At 44.1% G+C, this 27,627-nt stretch overlaps 1 protein-coding gene across 9 annotated transcripts in view; it reads left to right on the forward strand.

Moving 5' to 3' along the window:
- The window catches only part of map2 (microtubule-associated protein 2), a 125,950-nt gene that overhangs the window by 80,808 nt on the left and 17,515 nt on the right, over positions 1-27,627 (forward strand). For 4 of the 9 annotated variants that reach the window (XM_071355222.1, XM_071355224.1, XM_071355228.1 and 1 more), the window contains 12 exons: positions 2,648-2,983; positions 4,263-6,950; positions 7,230-7,490; positions 8,031-8,174; positions 12,948-13,009; positions 15,314-15,388; positions 15,579-15,726; positions 15,852-15,908; positions 16,477-16,652; positions 18,065-18,211; positions 21,550-21,642; positions 25,994-26,075. In XM_071355222.1, coding sequence (XP_071211323.1) covers positions 2,648-2,983; positions 4,263-6,950; positions 7,230-7,490; positions 8,031-8,174; positions 12,948-13,009; positions 15,314-15,388; positions 15,579-15,726; positions 15,852-15,908; positions 16,477-16,652; positions 18,065-18,211; positions 21,550-21,642; positions 25,994-26,075 — 4,269 coding nt within the window. The remainder of the gene's footprint in view (positions 1-2,647; positions 2,984-4,262; positions 6,951-7,229; positions 7,491-8,030; positions 8,175-12,947; positions 13,010-15,313; positions 15,389-15,578; positions 15,727-15,851; positions 15,909-16,476; positions 16,653-18,064; positions 18,212-21,549; positions 21,643-25,993; positions 26,076-27,627) is intronic. The other 5 variants (XM_071355229.1, XM_071355231.1, XM_071355223.1 and 2 more) reach the window with 4 other exon arrangements.

Here is a 27,627-nt window from a genome sequence, read left to right on the forward strand (position 1 = left end):
CGCACGCACGCACGCAGCAGCAGCACAGTCGCCAGACCATCACATCTAAAACCCTGAGCACCGTGCCACATGGCGAGGCATAGTGCCGCCACATAAAGCCTGCTGAATTGAGCAGCGTCTTTCTGCCTCTAAGCAGGATTTCAGAATCGTAGGCGGCATAACAGCTTAGGAGTTAGGAGCAGAGGCACCCAGCTCCATGGTGACAGAGAGAGGATGCGTGGATATGCTTGTTTGGGGGCTAGATCTGTTTCTATCATCTAATGGTTTGGGTTTGGAGGGTTGAGGAGGGTTGAGGACTGGTCCTAGAACAGTGATACAGGACACATTCTCTGCCTAGTGCCTACACTGCCTACATCAAGTCAGAAAATTGTTACAGATCTTGGATGAGCTGGGAGTGGGATTTATGATATGTTTCTGTGGCTCTTCTCTCAATTTATAAGGGGAAGGCAATGTCCACTTAGTATATTATGTGTAAAATGTTTAGTCGTGGCCGAAAGTTTTGGGAATGACACAAATATTAATTTCCACAAAGTCTGCTGCCTCAGTGTCTTTAGATATTTTTGTCAGACGTTACTATGGAATACTGAAGTATAATAACAAGCATTTCATAAGTGTTAAAGGCTTTTATTGACAATTACATGAAGTTGATGCAAAGAGTCAATATGTGCAGTGTTGACCCTTCTTTTTCAAGACCTCTGCAATCCGCCCTGGCATGCTGTCAATTAACTTCTGGGCCACATCCTGACTGATGGCAGCCCATTCTTGCATAATCAATGCTTGGAGTTTGTCAGCATTTGTGGGTTTTTGTTTGTTCACCTGCCTCTTGAGGATTGACCACAAGTTATCAATGGGATTAAGGTCTGGGGAGTTTCCACGCCTTGGACCCAAAATATCAATGTTGTGTTCCCCGAGCCACTTAGTTTTGCCTTATGGCAAGGTGCTCCATCATGCTGGAAAAGGCATTGTTCGTCACCAAACTGTTTCTGGATGGTTGGGAGAAGTTGCTCTCGGAGGATGTGTTGGTACCATTCTTTATTCATGGCTGTGTTGTTAGGCAAAATTGTGAGTGAGCCCATTCCCTTGGCTGAGAAGCAACCCCACACATGAATGGTTTCAGGATGCTTTACTGTTGGCATGACACAGGACTGGTTGTAGCGCTCACCTTGTCTTCTCCGGACAAGCTTTTTTCCGGATGCCCCAAACAATCGGGAAAGGGGATTCATCAGAGAAAATGACTTTACCCCAGTCATCAGCAGTCCAATCCCTGTACCTTTTGCAGAATATCAGTCTGTCCCTGATGTTTTTCCTGGAGAGAAGTTGCTTCTTTGCTGCCCTTCTTGACACCAGGCCATCCTCCAAAAGTCTTCGACTCACTATGCGTGCAGATGCACTCACGCCTGCCTGCTGCCATTCCTGAGCAAGCTCTGTACTGGTGGTGCCCCGATCCCGCAGCTGAATCAACTTTAGGAGACGGTCCTGGCACTTGCTGGACTTTCTTGGGCGCCCTGAAGCCTTCTTCACAACAATTGAACCGCTCTCCTTGAAGTTCTTGATGATCCGATAAATGGTTGATTTAGGTGCAATCTTACTGGCAGCAATATCCTTGCCTGTGAAGCCCTTTTTGTGCAAAGCAATGATGACGGCACGTGTTTCCTTGCAGGTAACCATCATTGACAGAGGAAGAACAATGATTCCAAGCACCATCCTCCTTTTGAAGCTTCCAGTCTGTTATTCGAACTCAATCAGCATGACAGAGTGATCTCCAGCCTTGACCTCGTCAACACTCACACCTGTGTTAACGAGAGAATCACTGACATGATGTCAGCTGGTCCTTTTGTGGCAGGGCTGAAATGCAGTGGAAATGTTTTGGGGGGATTCAGTTCATTTGCATGGAAAAGCGGGACTTTGCAAAAATGTGCAATTCATCTGATCCCTCTTCATAACATTCTGGAGTGTATGCAAATTGCCATCATACAAACTGAGGCAGCAGACTTTGTGAAAATTAATATTTGTGTCATTCTCAAAACTTTTTGCCACAACTGTATGTATAGCCACACAACTTTGCTTGCAAAATACTGTTATAGTGTATCATGCATGCATTTTCTTACTGATAAATGTACAGTACATCTGAATGGAAATAACCTGATGTGATGTGTTGGCGTGGTGTGTGTGACAGAGAAAGACTATGGCCATTGTGTGCCTTTTTGATAACTTAGAGCCACAGCAGATTGGACAGACAGGGGAGAGGGTTCTTTTATAGCCTGACAAAGACTTTCTGGACCTCTCTGTCACAGTTGCACTCAATAAAACTGCAGGAACATTCAACAGTGTGCTGTACCTGTATCTGTCTTTCTTTCAAGGTTATTTGATATTATTTTAGATCTTTATTATAAAGAATAGCCTCTGCCTGCTTACTCTGATCCAAAACATCCATCCAGTCCAAACCCAAACAAATCACATGGCCAGGGGAGAAACGTCACTCACTCATATGCTACAACATCTGTGACATGTGCATCTATATCTTTGAGCCACCTTTACAGAGCTGAAAGTGTCTCACCGATGTGTACCCATGTAACCCAAGTCTGTGTTGCCAACCCATAGTCTTGATGTGTACTGTCCACCTCTCCCCTTCTTTTATGCAAAGTAGAGACTGTCGAGGCTCTTACAGATAACTTCAAAGAGGAGGAGGAGGAGGAGGAGGAAGAAGTGTTGATGTTGGAGGAGGATGAGGAGATGGAAGGGGCAGCAGCAGAAATCGTGGCTGCTCTTGAGGAGCTGTGGAGTGGGGATGAGCCTGAGCCAGACGGCACCCCGACCAAGCCCTTAGAACAGGCTGCGACTGTAGGCGAGGCCCAGGCTGAGCCCCCTGTGCAGGCAGTGGCAGTTAGTGCTGCTCTTGATGGCCCTAACAGGAGGGAGGAGGAGGTTGAGGAGGAGGAGGAGGTGGCAGTGCCTGAGGGGAAGGAGGAGAGCCGTGATGAAGGTGTGTCTGTCTGCCCTCTTTCTGGTCTCCCAGGATGCATGTTATTGTATTGTTTATAGAAAATGAGAATGTTTAGGCTTTAAGGGAATTCATCAGTGATTAAATGAGGTGGAGTGGCTCAAAGTTGCCCCCCCCCCCCCCCCCCCCCGCTCTACGCTCTGCTAAAGGCCGCAAGGCAACACAGGCTTGACGGTGAAAGCTAGGAGACATGTTTAAAAACTTTCCTCCTGATTTATTTATTTTTGCTTTTTCCTTGCTTGTGTTTTCAGTTTCTAGTTGCAGATTTTGAGGCCGGCCTTTTCGTGTCTGTGTATTAATGAATTAAATGTTGTCGATCCTCCTAACCGTGCTTTCCCCTCTCTGATGCTACCTATCAATGCATTGATGTCTCATTGGTGTTAACCTATCACTCAGTGTCTTTCTGGCAGTGTTGTATCCCATATAGACGTCTCATTTATTTATCATGTAAATCATCCGTTCTCTATTGGTTTCAACACTATTTTCTGTTCAACTTTCCTTAAGCTGTCATTGTAATACTATCAGAGTGTTTTCATTATTTTGTCATTGTATTCATTTGTGCCATTTCACTGGTTTTCATCTGTTCGATATTGTGTTATTCTGTCATTTTTCCTGTTGTTCAAATGTTTATTTCTTAGTTGAACTTAAGAATTTTATACTAACAACTTGTAATAAAAATATACTTATACTAGCTAAATTTGATGATCCGTTATTGTATATCGTCCTCAAAGTTAATAGTTAAATATGTACTCGATGTTAATTCATCAAAGATCAAATTATTCTACACACACTGACAAATCATGGTGTAAAGTAATTATTTAGTTAAATGCAAATCATTATGATTTCTCACTAAGAATTGACAGAATGACAGAAAGGCTATTATTTGACCTCTATTAGATTGTCAAGTCGTCACTCGTCGGAAAACCATTCCATTCCTCATTGCTTGGTTCTTCTCATCCATCAACAGTATGGCTGCCTGCGCATTCCAATTCCGTCATTCCGGTTCCATCACGTTCCATCACGTTCCATGCCTCTGTTCCGTCCATATGAGAGTGGGTTCCGCCTCATGCTCCTGTCCTGCCTCCTCAGTGATGTGCGTGCGATGCCCTCTGTACTGTGCAACAGTAAGCAGAGCTTTGCCTGTGTCTGTGATAGTATGGCTGGCCCTATTTAAAATGGCTGTCCTAAAACAAAGTAGCCTACAATTAATAGTTGAATGTTGAAGCAAAACCAAACAAAGTACTAAAGATTTAACTTACAGACTTAAAGATGGACATGGAGAAACCAGGCAGTGAGAGTGGATGCCTCAGCCCAGACTTCACTGCACCAGAGTGTCCAGCTTTCTCCAGCGGGGACCAGGCAACACCCCCCCTGTACCCCAAAACAGAAATGGCTTCTCCGTCCCCTTCTCCGTCCCCTTTCCTTTCTAACAGCCAGAGCCAAGCCAAAGAGCCTACCAAAATGTCTATACCGGATGAACCTAAAACAGTCTCAGAGAAGCAGCCGTCTGTGGAAGTTCTTGAGTCCAGTAACCTCACAACGGTTGCAGGGTCTGGATTCACTACAGCTGGAGACAAAGATCAAGGTCAAGGTGTCTCCTCTGACTCTAACAAAGACAAATCTGGCATGTCGTCTTATTTCGAGACTTTGGCCCTGAAGGCAGATGAGGGATCCAAGGGGGCTCAAGCAGCAGAAGGTTATTATGAACTGAGCACCGCAGGTCAAGAGAAGAGCTTAGAGAGAAGCTCCCCAACAGTTCCGTCACCCCCTGAGATCAACTACAGCATGTTGGCACAAACACAGTCAGTGGAGAAGAAGCCGGACACCAAAAAGAGTCCGATGGGATATCAAAAGGATACCTTACCGGCCCTGGAGAGGAGTAACGAATGTAGGCTTTCCCCCGGGAAGTTGGCCCTGGATCAGAGAAGCTACTCTCTCAACATTACGATTGGATCGATGGATCCCAGCGGCCAGGGCCTACCTAGGAACTTCTCTCCATTGGCCACGGACATCATGTCTTTTACCAGTGGCAGTCTGGATGAGTCTGTCAACTATCTCCCAGTTACCACCCTGTCTGCGGAGAAGGTGCCCCCGCCTTTCCCTCCCCTGATCCTGGAGACTGCCGCCTCAGTCACGTCTGACTCCTCGTCTCCTCCCCACAACACAGGAGAGATCCCCGGCGAAAAGACCAGCCCCCAGGGGTCAGAGTCCCCAGAGTCTCCCTTTCCACCCAAATACTACTACAAAAATGGGACAGTCATGGCTCCTGACCTACCTGAGATGCTGGACCTTGCAGGCACCAGGTCTAGACTAACTTCTGAAAACAATGACCCAGAGACCATGAGGAGGAAGTCTGTCCCTGCAGACGCCCAAGGCATTGGGAGCGACTCCCTGGCCAACCTGGTCCTGGGGGACCAGAATCAGAGCCAGAGTATTGCCAAGAGTGAGAGCCAGCTGGAGGAGTTGGGTTACTGTGTGTTCAGTGAGTACTCAGGGCCCATGCCTTCCCCTGCTGACCTCCATAGTCCCATTGACTCCCCGCCCCAGCGCTTCACCCCTATGGCTCTGGAGGAAAAGATGGCAGAGGAAAAACTGAAGATCGAAGCTAGAGACAAACTAGCCGAAGATGAGAAGACAAATCAGTTAACTGTGTGTGACGGTTCCAAAGAAAAGGAAGAAGCTAAACAAGTGGGACGGAAAGATTCTGCTTCAGAGGAAAAAGACAACAAAGAGATCAGCCATGAAAAATCTGCCATAGAGGACCAAAACGACAAACCGGCTTCAGCTCTGAAGTCAGCAGAGTCCTTTGTGACTCCTACAGTGATGGTCACCCTGGATGAGGAGGGAAAGGCAGGGAACGAGGGACCAGAGAAAGATGCTGAGATGGCTGCCTACGAGAGGCAGATCCGCCGGCTGGAGATGGAGGACAGGCCCCTGAGCATGGAGGAGGAGCGAGAGCTGCAGGAGTTAAGGGAGAAGGTGAAGGACAAGTTCTTGGTGCACCAGGAGGCATACGAGGAGGTGGATGCCGAAGACGTCTACCAACTGACTGGGGTTGCCAAGGACCGGATCAGCAGGCCCGCGAGGCCCTCCCCGGCCTCCTCCGTGGAGAGCACCACAGAAGAAGAGAAGGTTCCAGTTACGGACACCGAGAAACCTAAACAGACGGGAGGTCAGACAACGCCTCCGAAGGTTGACGTCATGGCGACATCTCCGTCTGTGTCAGGTGGTGGTGTGAGCACCACAGAAGAAGAGAAGGGGAAAGTTAGCGAAGAGAAGCTGAAGAAGGAGCAGGAGCAGGTTGTAGAGGTCAAAGAGAAGAACAAAGAAGAAAAGGAAGAGGGGGAGGAGGAGGAGGAGGAGGAGGAGGAGGAGGAGGAGGAGGAGGAGGAGGATATAGAGCAGGAGGTGGAACAGGAGGAAATCATGATAGAGATAAAACCAACAAAGCCTGGAGAGAAAGAAGAGAAGGTTGAGAAGGATATAATGAAAGACAAGGAGGAAGAAGAAGAAGAAGAAGAAGAAGAGGAAGATGGTGAAGTTCTGGCAGGGGCAGGAGCAGCGATGGATGACGTTCCAGAACCCAGAGCTGCCATAGAGTCAGTGGTGACTGTGGAAGATGACTTTATCACTGTAGTCCAGACCATCGACGAGGGCGAGGAGCCAGGACACAGCGTGCGTTTCTCTGCTCCGCCTGAGCCTGAGACACCACAGGCTCTCCACGAGCAGGAGGAAGAGGAGGAGGAGGAGTCCCAGGAGGTGGAGATCATGGAGGCAGCTAGTCTTGAGGAGGTGGGGGATGTCTCAGAGGAGGTCCGTGAGAAGGAGGTGCAGGCCTCCCCAGAGAAGGAGGTGCAGACAGAGACCGAGGGACAGACAGAGAGCTACGACAGAGATGAGACCACCATGGACGACTCAATCCTAGACAGCTCTTGGGTCGACACTCAAGGTGAGATTTCTCTCTGTTATCATCCCATAATACAGGTTTCAATGACAGATAAATTACGTTTCAGTGACCACTAATAATTATATAATCAGAGGTTAGAAAATGAAATAGTACATATGCATATTCATGTTTATTACAGCCTTTTCATAATGAAAACATATTTTATCATCATAAAGTTACGATAACACTGTTTTACCCAATTTATGAGTGTTGTTCCCATGTATTGTGTTGTGTCTGTAGTACTACTGCATGATGATCTTATCATGTCTATTTTATACCTAGATCTCTGCACTGTAGATGTGGATGATGACAAGAGCATGGCTACAGAGCAGATCGAGCCCCTGAGAGCCGACCGGGTCCCAGCCCCACCAGTCAAGAAGGAGAAGACTCCCCAACAGCAGAAGCAGGAGAAGCAGCCGGTGAATCCCAAGGCTAAAGGGGGACGGGTGAAAGGGCGCGAGGGGCACGTCTCCACACCAGAACGTAAACCCATTCACAAGCAGCCGGTCTATATCCCCAGGGAGGACGTCAAGAAGAAGAAAGGTTTAGAACTACAATATCTCTCCAAATTAGTTTGTTACTCTGCTTTTTAAATATTTGTAAAAATGATTTTAAGTTATTCATCATTATTGACAGCTTATTTAATTCTGTTTGATTTTATTTGGTGTAGATCTCTGCTCAGTGTGTTACTCTAGAGGGCCAGTTTCCCGGACACTTCAGTGTAGAACCTCCTTTGAAATAACGTTTTAGTCCAGGACTAAGCTGGATATGTGTCTTGGAAACCAACAACACTTTTAATTTCTATATAGTTCTTTGTAGTTATATATTATTAATTGACAAATTTTGTTATTCTCTTTCATTATAATTGTCAAAGATAATCATCTTTAAAAGCCTTTAAGATCTCAAGTGAGTGTTAACTGGGTATCAGGTGAGTGGTTCTGTCCTACCAAACCTCCGTGTCACACTATCCTTTCCTTCCTTTTCTCTCTTTGACTATCTCTCCCTCTTCCTTCTCTTTCTTCTTATGTTACTTGTTTGTCTTTCCCTTTCTCTCTTTAACTATGTCTCTCCCTCTTCTGCTAGCCGTGATTAAGAAGACTGAGCTGACCAAGAAAGCTGAGACTCAGATGCGCTCCTCTCCGTCTCGGAAGAGTGTGTTAAAGTCTACTGCGGTCCGACACTCGCGTCCTGCCCAGGCCCACCCCTGTGCTAGGAGGAAACCTACAGGTGACCAATCATTCCTGGGCTGCGTCCGAAATGGAACTCTATTCTCTATATACCACACTAATGTTGACCAGGGCCCAATGTGCTCTGGTCAAAAGTAGTGCGCTAAATAGGAAATAGGGTGCCATTTGGAACACAAAACTGCTGGCCGGGGCCAGGAAGGCTAGAAATCTGCAATGAGCCTGCAAACATCAACATTCACATCTCGTCAATCAGTCAAATGTATTTATAATGCCCTTTTTACATCAGCAGAATCACAAAGTGCTTTACAACTCATCATTACAGTAATTTATAACTTCTATTTTTGTTCAATTTGATCAATTATTTTGTTAATCTATCCATTTTTATTCTGTTGCATTTGTTTGTCATGTTCAGTGTCTGAATTTTATTAGAATAAAAACAAATTTGCTCTACATTTTTTTATTTGACTTTGTTGTTGGCTTGTTGTGAACAGCTCAACTTTTTACATTTATTTTATTATTTGTATTTGTGTTTTATATTTTTTTGTTCTCCTCAGCTTCCATGTTATGTTCATTCTTGGTTTATTTTTTGTTGGAGATGGTTTGGTCAATGATACTGCTTCAGAGTTATGTGTACCTGCAATATGCAATACTTTTTATTTTCTCTGTATATAACACCAGTTGTCCATCTCTCACCATCTCACTTATTTACTCAATCTGTGTCTCTTTAACCTGTATAATTTTTGGTTGTTTGCTTTGAAAGAACTACAGCTGTGAAAGAACTACAGTGCAATTAGTAGGTTTTCACTGCATTTCCCCAGAGCATGATATTGGTCCCAAATTGCACCCGATTCCCTATGTAGTGCACTACTTTTGACCAGGGCCCATAGGACTCTGGTTAAAAGTAGTGCGCTATAAATGGAATAGAGTGTCATTCAGGAAGTAGAGGTTGCCAAGCAACTGGTAGTTTGGCTCCGCTTGCTGTAAGGAGACAGGTACTGGTTTACCTCACCTGACAGAGTGAGTTTCCACAATATACAGTGCATTCGGAAAGTATTCAGACCCCTTGATTTTTTCCCCACATTTTGTTAAAACCTTATTCTAAAATGGATTAAATAGTTTTTTTCTCCCTCATCAATCTACACACATTACAACATAATGACAAAGCAAAAACAGGTTTTTAGAAATGTTTGTAAAAAAACAACAACTTAAATATCACATTTATATAGGTATTCCCTTTACTCAGTACTTTGTTGAAGCACCTTGCAGTGATTACAGCAGCACGACTTCTTGGGTATGAGCTAAAAGCTGTTTTTAGGTAGTTTCTCCCATTCTTCTCTGCATATCCTCTCAAACTCTGTTAGGTTGTATGGGGAGCGTTGCTGCACAGCTCTTTTCAGGTCTCTCCAGAGATGTTTGATCGGGTTCAAGGCCCGGGCTCCGGCTGGGCCACTCAAGGACATTCAGAAACTTGTCCCAAATCCACTCCTGCATTGTTTTGGCTGTGTGCTTAGGGTTGTTGTCCTGTTGGAAGGTGAACCTTAGCCCCAGTCTGAGGTCCTGAGCACTCTGGAGCAGGTTTTCATCAAGGATCTCTCTGTAGTTTGCTTCGTTCATCTTTCCCTCGACCCTGACTTGTCTCCCAGTCCCTGCTGCTGAAAAACATCCCCACAGCAGGACGCTGCCACCACCATGCTTCACTGTAGGGATGGTGACAGGTTTCCTCCAGATGTGATGTTTGGCATTCAGGCCAAAGAGTTCAACCTGGATTTCATCAGGCTGGAGAATCTTGTTTCTCATGGTCTAAGTCCTTTAGGTAACTATTGGCAAACTGTGCCTTTTACTGAGGAGTGGCTTCCATCTGGCCACTCTACCATAAAGTCCTGATTGGCGGAGTGCTGCAGAGATGGTTGTCCTTCTGGAAGGTTCTCCCATCTCCACAGAGGAACTCTGTAGCCCTGTCAGAGGGTTCTTGGTCACCTCCCTGACCAAGGCCCTTCTCCCCTGATTGCTTAGTTTGACCAGGGCGGACAGCTCTAGGAAGAGTCTTGGTTGTTCCAAACTTCTTCTATTTAAGAATGATGGAGGCCACTGTGTTCTCTGGGACATTCAATGCTGCAGACATTTTTTCTTTTTTTTACCCTTCCCCAGATCTGTGCCTCGACACAATCCTGTCTCAGAGCTCTATGGAAAATTTCTTTGACCTCATGGCTTGGTTTTTGCTCTGACATGTACTGTCAACCGTGGGACCTTATATATACAGGTGTGTGCCTTTCCAAATCATGTCAAATTAATTACATTTACCACAAGTGTACTCCAATCAAGTTATAGAAACATCTCAAGGACGATCAATGGAAACAGGATGCACCTGAGCTCAGTTTCGATTCTCATAGCAAAGGGTCTGAAAAATCTAAAAAACTGTTTTCGCTTTGTCATTATTGGCTATTGTGTGTAGATTGATGAGATTTAATAAAAAATCTATTTTAGAATAAGACTAATGTATAAAAAAAAAAGGAAAATGTCAAGGGGTCTGAATACTTTCTTGCTCTGTAGATATAAAGTACCAGTCAAAAGTTTGGACACACCTACTCATTCAAGGGTTTTTATTTTCTTTCCTATTTTCTACATTGTAGAATAATAGTGAAGACATCAAAACTATGAAATAACACATATGGAATCATGTAGTAACCAACAAAGTGATAAACAAATAAAAATATATTTGAGATTCTTCAACGTAGCCACCCTTTGCTGATGACAGCTTTGCACACTCTTTGCATTCTCTCAACCAGCTTCATGAGGAATGCTTTTCCAACAGTCTTGAAGGAGTTCCAACGTATGCTGAGAACTTGTTGGCTGCTTTACCTTCACTCTGCGGTCCAACTCATACAAAACCATCTCAGCTAGGTTGAGGTCGGGTGATTGTGGAGGCCAGGTCATCTGAAGCAGCACTCCGTCACTCTCCTTCTTGGTCAAATAGCCCTTACACAGCATGGAGGTGTGTTTTGGGTCATTGTCCTGTTGAAAAACAAATGATAGTCCCACTAAGCGCAAACCAGATGGGATGGCATATCTCTGCAGAATGCTGTGGTAGCCATGCTGGTTAAGTGTGCCTTGAATTCTAAATAAATCACTGACAGTGTCACCAGCAAAGCAACCCCACACCATCAAACCTCCTCCTCCATGCTTCACGGTGGGAAGCACACATGCGGAAATCATCCAATTCACCTACTCTGCATCTCACAAAGACATGGCGGTTGGAACCCAAAATCTCAAATTTGGACTCATCAGACCAAAGGACAGATTTCCACCAGTCTAATCCCCATTGCTCGTGTTCTTCAAGTCTCTTCTTATTGGTGTCCTTTAGTAGTGGTTTCTTTGCAGCAATTCGACCATGAAAGCCTGATTCAGTTGATGTTGAGATGTGTCTGTTACTTGACTCTGTGAAGCATTTATTTGGGCTTCAATCTGAGTTGCAGTTAACTCTAATGAACTTGTCCTCGGCAGCAGAGCTAACTCTGGGTCTTCCTTTCCTGTGGTGGTCGTCATGAAAGCCAGTTTCATCATAGCGCGTGATGATTTTTGCGACTGCACTTCAGGAAACTTAAAATGTTCTTGACATTTTCTGGATTGACTGACCTTCATGCCTTAAAGTAATGATGGACTGTCATTTCTCTTTGCTTATTTGAGTTGTTCTTGCCATAATATGGACCTGGTCTTTACCAAATAGGGCTATATTCTGTATACCACCCCTACCTTGTCACAACACAACTGATTGGCTCAAATGCGTTAAGGAAAGAAATTCCACAAATGAACTTTTAACAAGGCACACCTGTTAAATGAAATGCATTCCAGGTGACTACCTTATGAAGCTGGTTGAGAGAATGCCAAGAGTGTGAAAAGTTGTCATCAAGGCAAAGGGTGGCTACTTTGAAGAATCTCAAATATAAGATATATTTTGATTTATTTAACACTTTTTTGATTACAACATAATTCCATATGTGTTATTTCATAGTGTTGATGTCTTCACTATTATTCTACAATGTGGAAAATAATAAAAAATTAAGAAAAACCCTGGAATGAGTAGGTGTGTCCAAACTTTTGACTGGTACTGTATAATAAATAATCGTACTTGTGTACTGTTTTTGATTTTGTGGTTTTCTTTGCCATTTCCTCCAGAAGCTCTCTAGTAACTGTGTATGATAAATAGACTATGTTCAATGTAAACCCTCTAAATTGCTGCATTGCCCCAATTAAATTGTTCAGGGGGTGGGATGGACGGATGCACTTACTGTATGTCATCCAAAATCCTATATTCTGTATGATTTCCTGCTAAAGCATTGGACAACAGAGCTTTTCTCTAGCAGCTCAAATAGGATATCAGCCAATTCCCTCATAGTATACAGTAATACCATATAATTATACAATACTATAACCCAGTTAGGGCTAGATTTACTCTCACAAAGTTTGCTGCAGTTGTTTACAGAAGAGGGGTACTGTTAGCCCAATACTTGTCAGTTAGACTGTGCTGGTAGACTGTAGAGTGGGTGGCGTGCTTCAGCCACAGCTGTTGTGTGTGTGGGAGAGCATTTTTGTGTTTCTGTCAATCTGTCCTAATGTTTAAATCACGTCTAACTATACACTCTGTCTGTCTCTCTCGCTCTCCTTTCTCCTCATCTCTTTCTCTCTCTTCCTCTCTTCCTCACTATTGTCCTCTCCTCCTCTCTCCTTCCCTTTTCTATTTCTCCCTCTCTCTCTCCTTCTCTCATTCTCTCTCTGTCTCTCCTCTTCTTCTCCTCCTCACTCCTCTTCCTTTCAGTGGGTGTACCAGAGGGTCGTCGGCCCCTCAGTGTTGCTAGACAGTCTGGGGACAGAGGCTCAGTAAGTACGACACACTGCGTCACAATGCGATACAATAACTTAATTTCCATTTACATGACAGAATACAAGTCACCTGTCCATGGGCATGTTCACTAGGACACACTGTAGCAAAACTTTTTGAAATGGTAAACAAGTTGATTTTGTAGTATTGGTCAAGTTCAGGTAGTAGGCTATCTCCTCGTTTCCCCTCTGTTTCCTACCTACCGAGCACACCAAAAAACACACTCTGGATACAGTGTCAGAAATAAGTCCCTCTTACCAGCTTAAACCTGCTTCCCTGCCTGAACCAAATGTTTATGTCCATATCAACTCACAGTTTTATCCCTCTGCAAAAAATCACTTAACATCAACTAACATAAATCCTTTCTCTCTCCTGTCCCCCTTTTAATGAATCCCCTTTTGCCTGTTTAGCTGCATGTCCATCCACCCTGATGGTTATGTCACAGTGGACTAAACATCCAGGCCAGATAAACATAGAAGTGTTTCTGTTCTCTTCCCTCCGAGATGTAATCATCATTCAGTGATGGTCTAAGGTAGTGCACTATATAGGAAATAGGGTGCCATTTGGGATGCATTTGGGCCGTAATTATCTTTCATTATCTGTGGTCGTGACTGTCAGTCACTCCTCCACATAATAACGGTCATTCTTTTAGAATAATAAAGACAGCATAGCCTAGCACAGCGCTTTAAATGCCACATCTCCCAGGACTGTTCAGTTCTGCTCTGTATAGTGCGGCCTGGGATTCTCTGCCCACACTAGCTAACCACACACAGACACACACACACATACTGTACATATGCATGCACACTGTATTCTGTGATTATATTATGGAACCAGAACCCAAAGACAATTGGCTATATTTAAACAGTACCAGTCAAAGGTTTGGACTCACCTACTCATTCCAGGGTTTTTCTTTATTTTTACTATTTTCTGCATTGTAGAATAATAGTGAAGACAATCAAACCATGAAATAACACATATCGAATCGTGTAGTAACCAAAAAAGTGTAAAACAAATATTTTATATTTGAGATTCTTCGAAGTAGCCACCCTTTGCCTTGATGACATCTTTGCACACTCTTGGCATTCTCTCAACCAGCTTCATGAGGTAGTCACCTGGAATGCATTTCAATTAATAGGTGTGACTTGTTAAAAGTTAATTTGTGGGATTTCTTTCGCATTTGAGCCAATCAGTTGTGTGACAAGGTAGGGGTGGTATACAGAAGATAGCCCTATTTGGTAAAGGCCAAGTCCATATTTTGGCAAGAACATCTCAAATTAACAAAGAGAAGTGACAGTCCATCATTACTTTAAGACATGAAGGTCAGTCAATATGGAAGATTTCAAGAACTTTGAAAGTTTCTTGAAGTGCATTCACAAAAATCATCACGCGCTATGATGAAACTGGCTCTCATGACAACCGCCACAGGAAAGGAAGACCCAGAGTTAGCTCTGCTGCCGAGGATAAGTTCATTAGAGTTAACTGCACCTCAGATATATACTGTATATATCTGTTTGCACAATTGCCGAGGAAATTATGTTCAGTACAGTCATCTTTGGTTCCACTGTCATTGTTTTTATCCTTGTTTACTTGTGGTTTGGTTTGCACTGTCTGTTTCTCACCCATCTCTCACTCATCTCTAATCCATCTTTCCCTGTATCTCCCCCATCTCTCCCCCGTCTCTCACCCGTATCTCCCCCATCTCTCCCCTGTCTCTCACTCGTATCTCCCCCATCTCTCACTCGTATCTCCCCCATCTCTCACCCGTATCTCCCCCATCTCTCCCGTCTCTCACCCATTTGTCACCTGTATCTTCCCCATCTCTCCCCCATCTCTCACCCATATCTCCTCATCACTCCTCCATCTCTCCTCCATCTCTCACCCGTATCTCCCCCGTATCTCTCCCCCATCTCTCACCCGTATCTACCCATCTCTCCCCCATCTCTCACTCATATCTCACCCATCTCTCACCTGTATCTCCCCCATATCTGCCCCATCTCTCACCTGTATCTCTCCCATCTCTCACCCGTATCTCCTCCATCTCTCCCCCATATCTCCCCCATCTCTCCCTCGTCTCTCACCCATTTGTCACCCGTATCTCCCCCATCTTTCACCCATCTCTCTCCTGTATCTCTCCCATCTCTCACCCCTATATCCCCCATCTCTCCCCCATATGTCTGTCTGTAACTTAGTCGCCACCACTGACAAAGATCCCCACCTGTAAATTGCGAGTGGCCACCCTCCTGCCCCCTCGCCTTATCTCCTCTTTCTCCTCCCACAATAAAAATAACTTCCTGGTGGAGGTGGAGCTTGATAGGCCCCGTCCCTCCTCCTGCGGGCCTCGTGACTCCCCAACACTACACAGACTGATAGACGTGGTAAGGTTAGCATATGGCCCTGAACTGATCAACTGATCTCACATCTGTAAATTAATACCCAGGCTAAAGCTGGGGCATTTTCTGACTTGTGCACTTCTGTAACTACAGTACTAAGCTAAATGTGTGTGTCTATGTGTGTTTCTGTGCCTGTTTGCCTTCCTGTGTGTGTGCGTGTGTTTGTATGTGACAGGATGGTGGTTCTCAGAGCCCAAAGAGGTCATCCCTGCCGCGGCCTGCCTCTATCCTGAGCCGGCGTACCCACCACCACCCACACGACCAGGAGGAGAGCTCCACCTCAATCACCAGCTCCGGCTCCACCGCACCCCGCAGACCTACGTGTAAGTCCCTTCTCCTGGTTTCTCTCTTTCTGCCTGTCTCTCTCGCTCTTGATTTTTCTCTTGATCTTTCTCTCTCTCTATCTCTCTCCTTTGTTTAATCCTCTTCCGCTCCTGCTCTCCTCTAGCGTTCCGTACAGAGGTCAGGGCGGAGCATAGGACAGGACGCGCCCCTAGTTGGACAGGTAGAGAGGAACTCTCAATCCCATCCAGTCTCATCCATGTCTCACTCTGTCCCCCGTTTCAACTGGATTCACTTCCATTCTCATCCAGTCTCACCTTGTCATCCAGTCTCACCTAGTCCTGCAGTATCTCACCTAGTCCTGCAATGTCTCACCTAGTCTCATCTTGTCTCACATGATCTGACCCAGTTCGTCTCTCTGTGTGTTCAAGATCACATCTCTGTCTCATCCTTAGTAGTTAGTAATCAAGTTGTTCAAGCCTATAGTTTGGCCTTCATTTACGTCTTTCATTCTAGTAACTACACTGTTTCATCCCGTTTGTGTGTGTTTTGAGCCATTCTTCATCTGACTAACTTAAATACTTTGGTGGAGTAATGTTAGCCTGGTACCAGATCTGTTTGTTCTGTCTTGCCAACTCATATGGACCATAGACAACAGAAAATGGCAAGACTGCACATATAGATCTGGGACCAGGCTAGAGTAATGGTGAGAGATGCCCAACCTCTGATTGACCTTTGTGTAACCTCTCTGTATGACCTCTATGACCTTTCTATGACCTCCCCACACCCAGGCACACAGTCGATGCGTTCCCGCTCGCTGTGCAGCGGCCCCACCACACCCCGCACCCCAGGGTCCACAGCCATCACCCCTGGAACCCCTCCCAGCTACAGCTACTCCTGCCGCACACCCGGGACCCCTCGCACCCCCGGCACACCACGTTCACTCAGCCTGCTGCAGGAGAAGAAGGTACAGTGTGCATCCCAAATGGCACCCTTTTCCTTATGTAGTGCACTAATTTTGACCAGGAATCAATGCTGTTATACTGTACTCAGCTGAGGCAGCTACTCTATATGTGTTTTCAATTAGACGAATACAGTGCATTCGGAAAGTATTCAGACCCCTTGACTTTTTACACATTTTGTTACATTACAGCCTTATTCTAAAATTGATTACATCGTTTTCCCCCCTCATCAATCTACACACAACACCCCATAATGACCAAGCAAAAAAAGTTTTGTAGAAATGTTTGCTAATTTAGCTGCACAGCTTCTCCAGAGATGTTCGATGGGGTTCAAGTCTGGGCTCTGGCTGGGCCATTCAAGGACATTCAGAGACTTGTCCTGAAGCCACTCCTGAAAAACATCCCCACAGCATGATAATGCCACCACCATGCTTCACCGTGGAGATGGTGCCAGATTTCCTCCAGACGTGGCGCTTGGCATTCAGGCCAAAAAGTTCAATCTTTGTTTCATCTGACTAGAGCATCTTGTTTCTCATGGCCATAGTCCTTGAGCTTCCTCTTGGCAAACTCCAAGCGGGCTGTTGTGTCTTTTACTGACGTCTGTTCACTCTACTATTAAGGCTTGATTGGTGGAGTGCTGCAGAGATGTTTGTCCTTCTGTAAGGTTCTCCGATATCCACAGAGGAACTCTGGAGCTCTGTCAGAGTGACCAACGAGTTATTGGTCACCTCGCTGACCAAGGCCCTTCTCCCCCGATTGCTTAGTTTGGCCAGGCGGCCAGCTCTAAGACGAGTCTTGGTGGTTCCAAACTTCTTCATTTAAGAATGATTGAGGCCACTGTGTTATTGGGGACCTTTAATGCTTCAGGAATTTTCTGGTACCCTTCCCCAGATCTGTGCCTTGACACAATCCTATCTCGGAGGTCTACGGACAATTCCTTTGACCTCATGGATTGGTTTTTGCTCTGACATGCACTGTCAACTGTAGACAGGTGTGTGTCTTTCCAAATAATGTTCAATCAATTGAATTTACCTCCAATCACTCCAATCAAGTTATAGAAACATCTCAAGGATGATCAAAGGAAACAGGATGCACCTGAGCTCAATTTCGAGTCTCATAGCAAAGGATCTGAATACCACTGAAATTAAGGTTTTTCTATACATTTGCAAAAATGTATAAAAACCTGTTTTCACTTTGTCATTATGGGGTACATTTTAGAATAAGGCTGTAATGTAGCTAAATGTTGAAAGAGTCAAGGGGTCTGAATACTTTCCGAATGCACTGTATATAATTGTATTTTATGGATTTATCCTTTATTTATTCAGGAGATCATATTGAGATTAGCTAATCTTTTTTCCAAATGAAACCTGAGTATATCATGGTATCAATTCAACTTTTGGCAATTAATTTATTCAAGGTGGCTCTGCTCCGCACCCCTCCCAAGTCCCCCGCCACCACCCCCAAACAGCTCCGCGTCCTCAACCAGCCCCTGCCAGACCTCAAGAACGTCAAGTCTAAGATCGGCTCCACAGACAACATCAATTACCAGCCCAAGGGGGGACAGGTTAGTGATCGTCCCTGGGTTTCTACTATACCCCCTCCTCCCTCGCTCTCTTTTCTTCCTTCCCTTATTTATCCTCCCTTCTTTTTACCTCTTTATGCTCTGTTTCTGCCTCTCTTTCTACCTCAGTCTTGTTTTGTATTTGACTAATGCTGTAGCTGTTGGTTCCTTTTTTCAGACTTTCCTCCCAGGCTTTTATCCCCTGTTCCACCCTCCTCAGTCCCTTCCTCTCCCTGTCTTTTGTGTCCCTCTCCACGTTTATAGTCTGTCGCTCCATTGTTACTGTAGCTCTGTCATCCCTCCCTCCCTCAGTCTGTCTGTCTGGTCGTTGTTTGCTGGGTTTTAAAAGGAGGGGAATGAGAAAAACACCTCATTTTGGAGTAGCAGCTGAGCTTTTCAGATGGGTGAGATGGGAAAAGGACATTGTTGTGATGAAGGAAGACCTACACAGTATGAATCTTCTTGGAGGATCAGTGCTTGTGGCATTTTCTCTGTAATATCCCTCTGTAGCTCACCTTCGACGCTAGAGAATATTCTGGAACACCTCTACCTCTCTTGCCTCCCATACGGGCTCAGCCAAAACAAGGCTTACACCCCTGGGTAGTGTCTTCCCACCACCGCTGGCAAACTAGACTCAACTCCTGGGTGACTGGCTGGCTGCAAGTGTCTCTGATAGAGGTTCCAACAGGAAGTGACAACAACCTGAGGTGACTGTCTGGGCACGGGGTTGTCAAGGCTGCTATGCTGCCATTTCCCAACCTCTCAGTGTCTGCATCCAAAAGGACACTCTATTCCCTATAAACTGCACTACGTTTGAGCAGAGCTTATGGACCCTGGTCAAAAGTAGTGCAATAAAGGGAATAGGATGCCATTTTGGACACAGTCTGTGCCTGATTCTGCGTTAAACTGCGTTAAATATTAGTCCTCCCTTTGATGCAATGGTGTTTGCTTCGGCTCTTTTGAGTCGATGGCTGGGAAACTGTTGGAGTGTTTTGTCAGGGGTATGAGAAATCTGTTAGGAGTCTCAGTAGCACAACCCTAGACAGCCACTTAGAAACTCCTCTATTTGTGCCCGTAAGTGAGTAAAGTGTTCAAGAAGCTGATTAATAATTTTGAAACTGACCATACAGTTACTGGAATAGAGGTAGAATGGGGAAGGAGGAGGAGTTGGGGGTTTCTGGTCTTAGTATAATGTCTTAGTCTTAATGTCATTAATTGTGGTAGAATATTTCTTCTTAAGCATTCACTGTCTATGAAGCTTTGAATTAAGAGGAATTCCTGTCTAGGATGGATTAAGGTAAACCCTTTAGTTTTGATTTCCTTCTTTGTTGCCTGAACTGCTGTTGGCTACTGTTTTAGTTTGACTTTGATTCTTATCCAGGTAACAGAGAGAAGTCTGTATATATTTTAGATCTTTCATTCACCTGGTATCACCTCATGTTCTGTCTGTGTGGTTTTTACAGGCCGAATGTCTTTCAGATGTTACTACAAACTGGTCTACCTTCAGCACTTGAAAATCTTTAAACGCCAACACTGGCTGTGGGCTTACTCCTGTCTGCTGACGTGTTCTCCATCTTATCTCAAGTGTGTCGTCTTGTGTGGGGGAGTCTGTTGTCTTTGTGTGGCCATTGCTGCTGAATGTCTCATACATTGTGCGTCTTTAGTAGGAGGCTATAGTGCAGTGGTCACCAACCTTCTCTGTTTCAAGATCACTTTCTGAGTCAAAATTCAAGTCGAGATCTACCACCTCTTCGGCCTTGGAGAGTGTTTATGTCACCATTCTCATCATCCATTACAGAGACCCATTACTCTGTCAGGACTCCATTCCCTTTCACAGGACTGTTGTTATGGGGATTCAGACCTTCTAGAGAGCACCAATGACTTCTGTCTGTCAACCTGCCATCTCATCCTGGCTCTAGTTATCTCCACCACATGTAGGCACTGTTCCCACTTTCCGTGTAGGTCTACACCAGGGATGGGTATGGGATGTGGATACACAGACCCGCGAGCCACTTCAGCCCCTCATGATGAGTTCAGATTTTTTGTGGCCCCCACCCTCATCAAAGTTGCCAATCCCTGGTCTACACACTTAGGCTGTGTCCCAAATGGCACCTTGTTCCCTATGTAGTGCATTACTTTGGACCCTGGTCAAACGTAGTGCACTATATAGGGTATAGAGTGCCATTTGGGATGTACACTTACAGGATACTTCAGTAGACCCTGATACATATACAGTCATGTAGCATAGCAGAACCTATACAGTACTTCCAATCAAGCCAGTACCAGTAGCAGACCTACAGTATCCCATACACAGTACAGTGACTCCCTCTGTACCGGTACCCCCTGTATATAGTCTCCACATTGTTATTTTATCGCTGCTCTTTAGTTATTTGTTACTTTTATTTATGATTTTTCTTTTTATTTATGATTTTTTTTTTAAACTGCATTGTTGGTTAAGGGCTTGTAAGTAGGCATTTCACTGTAAGGTTGTTGTATTCGTTGTATTCGACGCATGTTACAAATAAAATGTGATTTGATTTGATATGGAGATTGCTCCTACGCCTGGTCTCTCTCATCTTATGTCTGTCTGCTGCACACAGTGTGACATGGGCCCACATGCCAGCCAACAACCCACTGGTATACAGTACCTCCGTCTACCAAGCCCCCTCTTATCCCCTCACACACTCTGTCACACACAAGATACAAACACATGCCAAATCTTGGTAGGAACTGAAGTCCGTCTTGGACCCAGAGTTCATTTCAGAGTACTTTTCCATTTGTTTGTGTATCAAATGGCTAATGCTCTATTCTACCACCCCTATATGGAATGATAGAAAGGGTCATGAACTCCACCTACATGCTGTATCTACTGACATATCATCACTATAATGCAGGGTTCCCCAACCGGCAGCCCGCTGGCCGAATTTCAACCGCAGGGGATTTTATTTATTTTGGGGGGGGGGGCATAAAATACTGTAAAAACATCAGCAAATCAGCTCCAATTGATTTACATTTTTAGAGTCTGTTCCAAAGTATTCCCATGCATATGGATAGATATACTGTATGTGATCGTATATGTTTTTATTATACTGTATCTCATTTGGCTTCTTGTGGTCAATTTGCGTCTGAATCTAGTTGATGATCCCTGCTAAAAAACATGTAACCCTCTATTGAATCTCCATTCAGCACTCCTCTGATCATCATCAACAATTGTTCTGCATTCATACATACCTGTTCTCTTCATGTTGTGCCTATACATCTCTTCCATAACATAGAATAAGCTAAGCATCCATCGTCATCCCCACCTAAATAGCCACATTATATCTCTGTATTTCCTCTAGATTCAGATTTTAAACAAGAAGCTGGACTTCAGTCACGTACAGTCAAAATGTGGATCCAAGGATAACATGAAGCATTCTCCTCGTGGAGGCAATGTATGTACCTGTACCTACCGTTCTGTTCCCACTCTCCCTTCTCCTCTCTCTGGCCTAGTTAGTCCAAACTCAGATTGTACAACTGATGCACTGATGGAGACACCCCTGGTCAGAATTGCAAAATTCGGGTAACGTTCCAAAACTTCCCTGGAATTTGGGGAAAGTTCCCAGAAATCTGCAACCCTACCACACAACGGTTATGCAAACGTTGTTGTGCGTAAAAACTCATTAAAAAAATGTGTTGTATATCATAACCATTGTGTCATACTGCCTAGTGCATCAGTTGTACAACCTGAGTATGTACTAGGCCTCATTTTCTGTCCCTCTATTGGGAGATGAGTGGACTGTGTCCCTCTCTAGCACACGTCCGTACAAGGGGCACCCCCACCATCAGCCAGTATTAATTACAGGGGGGTGGGGGAGACTGGGCAGCCCCTTAATAAATCAGGGTCCTCCCCATAACAATTTAAATATCAAGAAAATTCTAATATCAAGTCATTGTATAATTCAAACCCTGCCACCACCCCTGCTCCTATCCGTCTCTCCAACCACAGCCCACAGTCTTAGATCAGCCTGTCTGCCTACATGCTCAATCTGGTCTTCGGTCCTCTACATTGATTTTAACTTTGATTAGGATCCCCATTAGCCGACGCCAATAGAGACAGCTAGTCTTACTGGGGTCCGACAACAAAAAATACTTTATAGACCCAGAACCAAATCTACAATGCAGTTAGCTCTGAGATGAACCAACTCCCACCTTGGCATGTTTACAGAACTCTCCAATTTGACTGTGAGTGAAGATCTCTCCTGGTCTCTGCCTTGAAAAGCAAACAGTAGACTCAGTTCCATTTCTCTCTGAACCCAGAAACAAATCTATCTAGCTCCTGTCTAGCTACTACTAGCTAGCTAGCTACTGTCATGGGAGTACAGTTCCATTGTTATGTGCACAAGACTAAAACTACATAAATCACTGAATCCCTTTCCTGAGCACTTTGCCCTGTATGGTTCAGTATCTTATCTGATGGTCAAAACTGAAGTCTCCACTTCTTGTTCGTCATTCATTTGTAATATATACCCACTCTAGTGATGGATGAATATATATATTCAATGCAACAATGAGGGTGTTGATGCAGTATCATCAACACTTGTGCATCAATCTTCCATGCAGAGTCCACCTACTTGTGCTCAGAATCCAACAATCACTTGTACCTCACTGTACCTTTTATGAGATGGAACGCAATATTTTATTTTATTTTTTATTTAACCTTTATTTAACCAGGTAGGCAAATTGAGAAATTGAGAACAATATGGAATATTCAAACCTAGAGAAGTATTAAAACTTCACAGTATTGGCCTTAAAGTGGCGTAGGCCTGTAGAGAATATGCATATGTATACGGATGTGTGTTGTAAGCATACGTGGTATATAGAGAAGTACAACATGAGAGGATATATCCAAATTGTGGTGAGAGAAATGCAATAGGAGGAAAAATGTTTTCTACTGTTTTTCTATGAAGCTCCAGCTGTGACCGCCAACCAGATTACCTCGTTGCCTATCTCTCTCTTCTTCCTCTGCTCTCTCTAACTTTTTCTTTCTTTCTTTCTCTCCGCTTCAATCCACTGCTCACTGTTTCTCTTCCTCTCTTGACAATCTGCTGGCCTCTGACTTTCCTTTTGGTTCTCTTCCCCACTCGCTGCATGTCTAGCGTGATACATGTTATAAATGTTGTAAATGTCTTAAGATGTTTTGTACTCCGCAGCCCGACCAATCCTGCTATTTCATGTTTGTGTCGCAATCAAACTTGCTTTGTCTCCTTACAGCTATAGCAGGCCCGGCCCAAAAAGTGTGACTGTTTTAGAAAGAAATCCTGTTTCTCAGCCATTTTTGATGCATCCCAAACATCACCCTATTCCCTAAATAGACATCTGATCAGGACCCATAGGGCTCTGTTCAAAAGTAGTGTACTATATAGGGAATATGGTGCCATTTGGGTTGCAGAGCAGGCACAGTCTCTGTTTGGAACAGACAGTCTGAGTAATCGTGGCAGATTCAGCACCTTGTCTCCCTGCTGACAGGCATACAGTACATACAGCATGTCGGGGGATGTTACATTACCCTCATAGAATTAGATTCACTAGAACAGCTCCATTCCCATTTAAGTAAATTGCTGTGCTCTCAGGGGCTTTTTTCCTATTCTATTCATTGTACTGCATATCTACAGTATGTTTACACTAGCTAGCTTTCCCTGAGGATCAGACTAGCTCAGCTGTAGACACAAGGCTCAAAGGTCACCGTGGTTACATAAAGAAAGCAAACACAAAGTGTCATGGCCGTCAGTGAGAGACAAACAGGTCTCTCTTGGCTGATATTTTCTAACTGTAAAGATGTAATGACCATGCTAGCCATGGTCGAAGTAAGAGGGGCTGTGTCTTATATCAGAGCTAATTTGAGACAGTACTCTGCAGGAGGAGGAAACGTGAGTCTCTTACTCCTAATACACTTGGTGTCTCTCCTCCATCCATCCCTCTCTCACAAACACATACAGCATATGTTTTACTATTCTCGTGGGGACCTAAAATTGATTCCCATTCAAAATCCTATTTTCCATAACCCCTAAACCTTACCCTTACCCTAACCCTAACCCTAATTGTAAACCTAACCCTAAACCTAACCTCTAAGCCTAAGATAGCCTTTGTCATCATGGGGAACTGGAAAATGTCCTCACGAGAGAGAATTGTTCTTGTTTGACTGTCCTTGTGGGGACTTTTGGGGATTTCCAGTACCCACGTGGATAGTAAGCCCCCCCCAACACACACACACACATTCCTGTTCTCTCGTTGTAGTATGTTCTCTCTTACACACATACCTCCTCTCTTTCTTTGTGTTATGGTACCCCTTTCTATCTCTCTTTCTCTCTCTCTTTCTTTTTCTCTCTCTCTCTCTCGTTTTATGGTATCTCTCTCACACAGTCACCCATTAGAGTGCTAGAGAGATGCAGGACTGTGTACAGCATCTCAAACAATCACAACCTATTCCCTATTTAGTGCACTACTTTTGACCGGGGCCCATAAGGCACTATATAGGGAATAGGGTGCCATTTGGGATGTGACCCGTGTTCACCTTTTCACCTGGTTCTACCTGGCATTGACAACTGGCATTGACACCTCTATGAAATTGTCATGCCAGACCGTTTGGCTTGACAGTGAAAGCAATGGAGTTGGAAAGAGCACAAACAGATCTTGGACCAGCCTATCTCCTTTACGGCTGGGATTTCTGGTTCTTAGAGGTGAAAGGTCTAGCTAGTGTAAACAATGTGAAAATGAAAAGATTGATGGGTAGATTAGTTATGCAGACGCCAGCCAACTCACACCCATTGTTTTCACTAACACCAACCACAGCTCCTTCTTTCTCAATACGTTCACTAGCATTCTGCATGGTCAGGTTCCAGTATAGCGTGTATCTATCAGATACTATTGCAACCCAAGCCTATATGCGTGGCGGTACAAGATTAGAAAACAGGTCAATTGATGGTAGGCCACACAGTCGTCATGTTCTATTAAATCATCTTAATTTTTCCCTTCTGATTTGTCACTGTTTTATTGACAGATGCGTATGCTTCTGGTGTGCTTGCTTTCTCATTCACTCATTCACTCACTCATTCACTCACACGGTATCTGTTGTGCCTGTTGGATGTTGGTGTACTTCCTTCTCTCTCTCTCTCTTCAGATCACTTAGGTGCATAATTGCTGCATAACCTTTTCTGTGTCTTTGCCTGTGGCTAATTCCAAATGTGCATTTTTATTGGCTAATAATCTATGGCTAATATTCTGAATGTGCACTTTGTCTTTTCAGCCTCAGTTTTCACAGATAAAGCCAGAAGTAAAACATCTCTTTTTCATTCCTGACCGTGGTTGGGTTGGTTGTCATAAGGCAACAGCTCTTCATAACAGAATGAGAGGGTTGTCGTAAATTGTCTTTATGTGCACCTGACGTTTACTACAAACAGATAGTAGTCAGTGCTTGACTTGGGCTGATAATAATACATACACTGAGTGTACAAAACACTAAGAACACCTGCTCTTTTCAGACTGACCAGGTGAATTCAGGTGAAAGCTATAATCCCTTATTGATGTCACCTGTCAAATCCACTTCAATCAGATCATTCTATCACAGATCACGCGTTACATAGCTAGTCAACTGGATAGATAGATGGGTAGATCCAGTCATTTTCATCAGAGACAGGAGATGTTACTGTAGTTCTTCGAGGTCGTTGCCTCTTGATCCCTCCCAGGATAACGGGTAAACAGGTGATCACCAGAACCAGGTACCTCTGACCAGGTGTTCCTCTACAGGTGCAGATACAGACCAAGAAGATTGACCTGAGTCATGTGACCTCCAAGTGTGGATCCTTGGACAACATTCGCCACCGGCCAGGTAAACAACCTGCTCTACCTGTGTACCGGTATTATACGTGTATGTGATGTGTTTCTGTTGATTATTTATGTGATGTGTATTATGTGATGTGTATTTTATATGGGAGCAGCAGTGCTTGTATGTCCAAGGTGTATTTCTCTGTCTTGGACAATAAAGTTGGACAAAATATTGATCTTATCTCCCTGGGTCACCCCACACTGACAGTTGAGATATATGGGAACCTACAGTCAATCTCCAACGCACTAAAACCATGTTGGGCTTGTATAGGAATTAGACTTTTACCTTACTGTAGATAAAGGAGTGATAGAGCATCATAGGGTGCATCTCAAATGGCACACTAATACCTATATAATGCACTACTTTTGTCCAGAGACATATGGGTATGGGCTGTAGTCAAAATTAGTGCACTATAAGGAAAATGGTGCCATTTAGGATGTGTACGTACAGTAAGTAAATCACGTGTGGTTTGTGATGCGGAAAAATTCCCCCTGCTCTGAGAGTGGTGACTGACTGCTGCGTCAGAGTCCTACACCGCCATCTGGTGGTCATACTGATGATCAGCTTCTGTTCAATATAATACATTCACACTGCTACACTCAATTCAATTCAATTCAATTCAAAGGGCTTTATTGGCATGGGAAACATATGTTTACATTGCCAAAGCAAGTGGAATAGATAATAAACAAAAGTGAAATAAACAATAAAAAATATAAAGTAAATATTACACTCACAAAAGTTTCAAAGGAATAGAGACATTTCAAAAGTCATGTTATGGCTGTGTACAGTGATATAACGATGTAAAAATAGTTCAAGTTCAAAAGGGAAAATAAATAACCATAAATATGGGTTGTATGTACAATCATGTTTGTTCTTCACTGGTTGCCCTTTTCTTGTGGCAACAGGTTACAAATCTTGCTACTGTGATGGTACACTGGTATTTCACCCAATAGATCAAATCAAAATCAAATGTTATTAGTCACATGCACCGAATACAACAGGTGTAGACCTTACAGTGAAATGCTTACTTACGAGTCCCTAACCAACAGTGCAGTTTTAAAAAATATGGATAAGTTTAAGAGATAAAAGTAACAAGTAATTAAAGAGCAACAGTAAAAAATAACAATATATACAGGGGGGTGCCGGTACAGAGTCAATGTGCGGGGGCACCAGTTAGTTGAGGTAGAATGTACATGTCGGTAGAGTTACGGGAGTTTATCAAAGTTCTATTTGTTTTCAAATTCTTTGTGGGTCCGTGTAATCTGAGGGAAATATGTGTCTCTAATTTGGTCATACATTTGGCAAGAGGTTAGGAAGTGTAGCTCAGTTTCCACCTCATTTTGTGGGCAGTGTGCACATAGCCCGTGTTTTCTTGAGAGCCATGTCTGCCCACGGCGGCCTCTCTCAATAGCAAGGCTATACTCGCTGAGTCTGTACATAGTCAAAGCTTTCCTTCATTTTGGGTCAGTCACAGTGGTCAGGTATTCTCCCACTGTGTACTCTCTGTTTAGGGCCAAATAGCATTCCAGTTTGCTCAGTTTTTTGGTAAATTCTT

This window comes from Salvelinus alpinus, chromosome 20, assembly GCF_045679555.1.
Source record: "Salvelinus alpinus chromosome 20, SLU_Salpinus.1, whole genome shotgun sequence".
Lineage (NCBI taxonomy): Eukaryota > Metazoa > Chordata > Actinopteri > Salmoniformes > Salmonidae > Salvelinus > Salvelinus alpinus.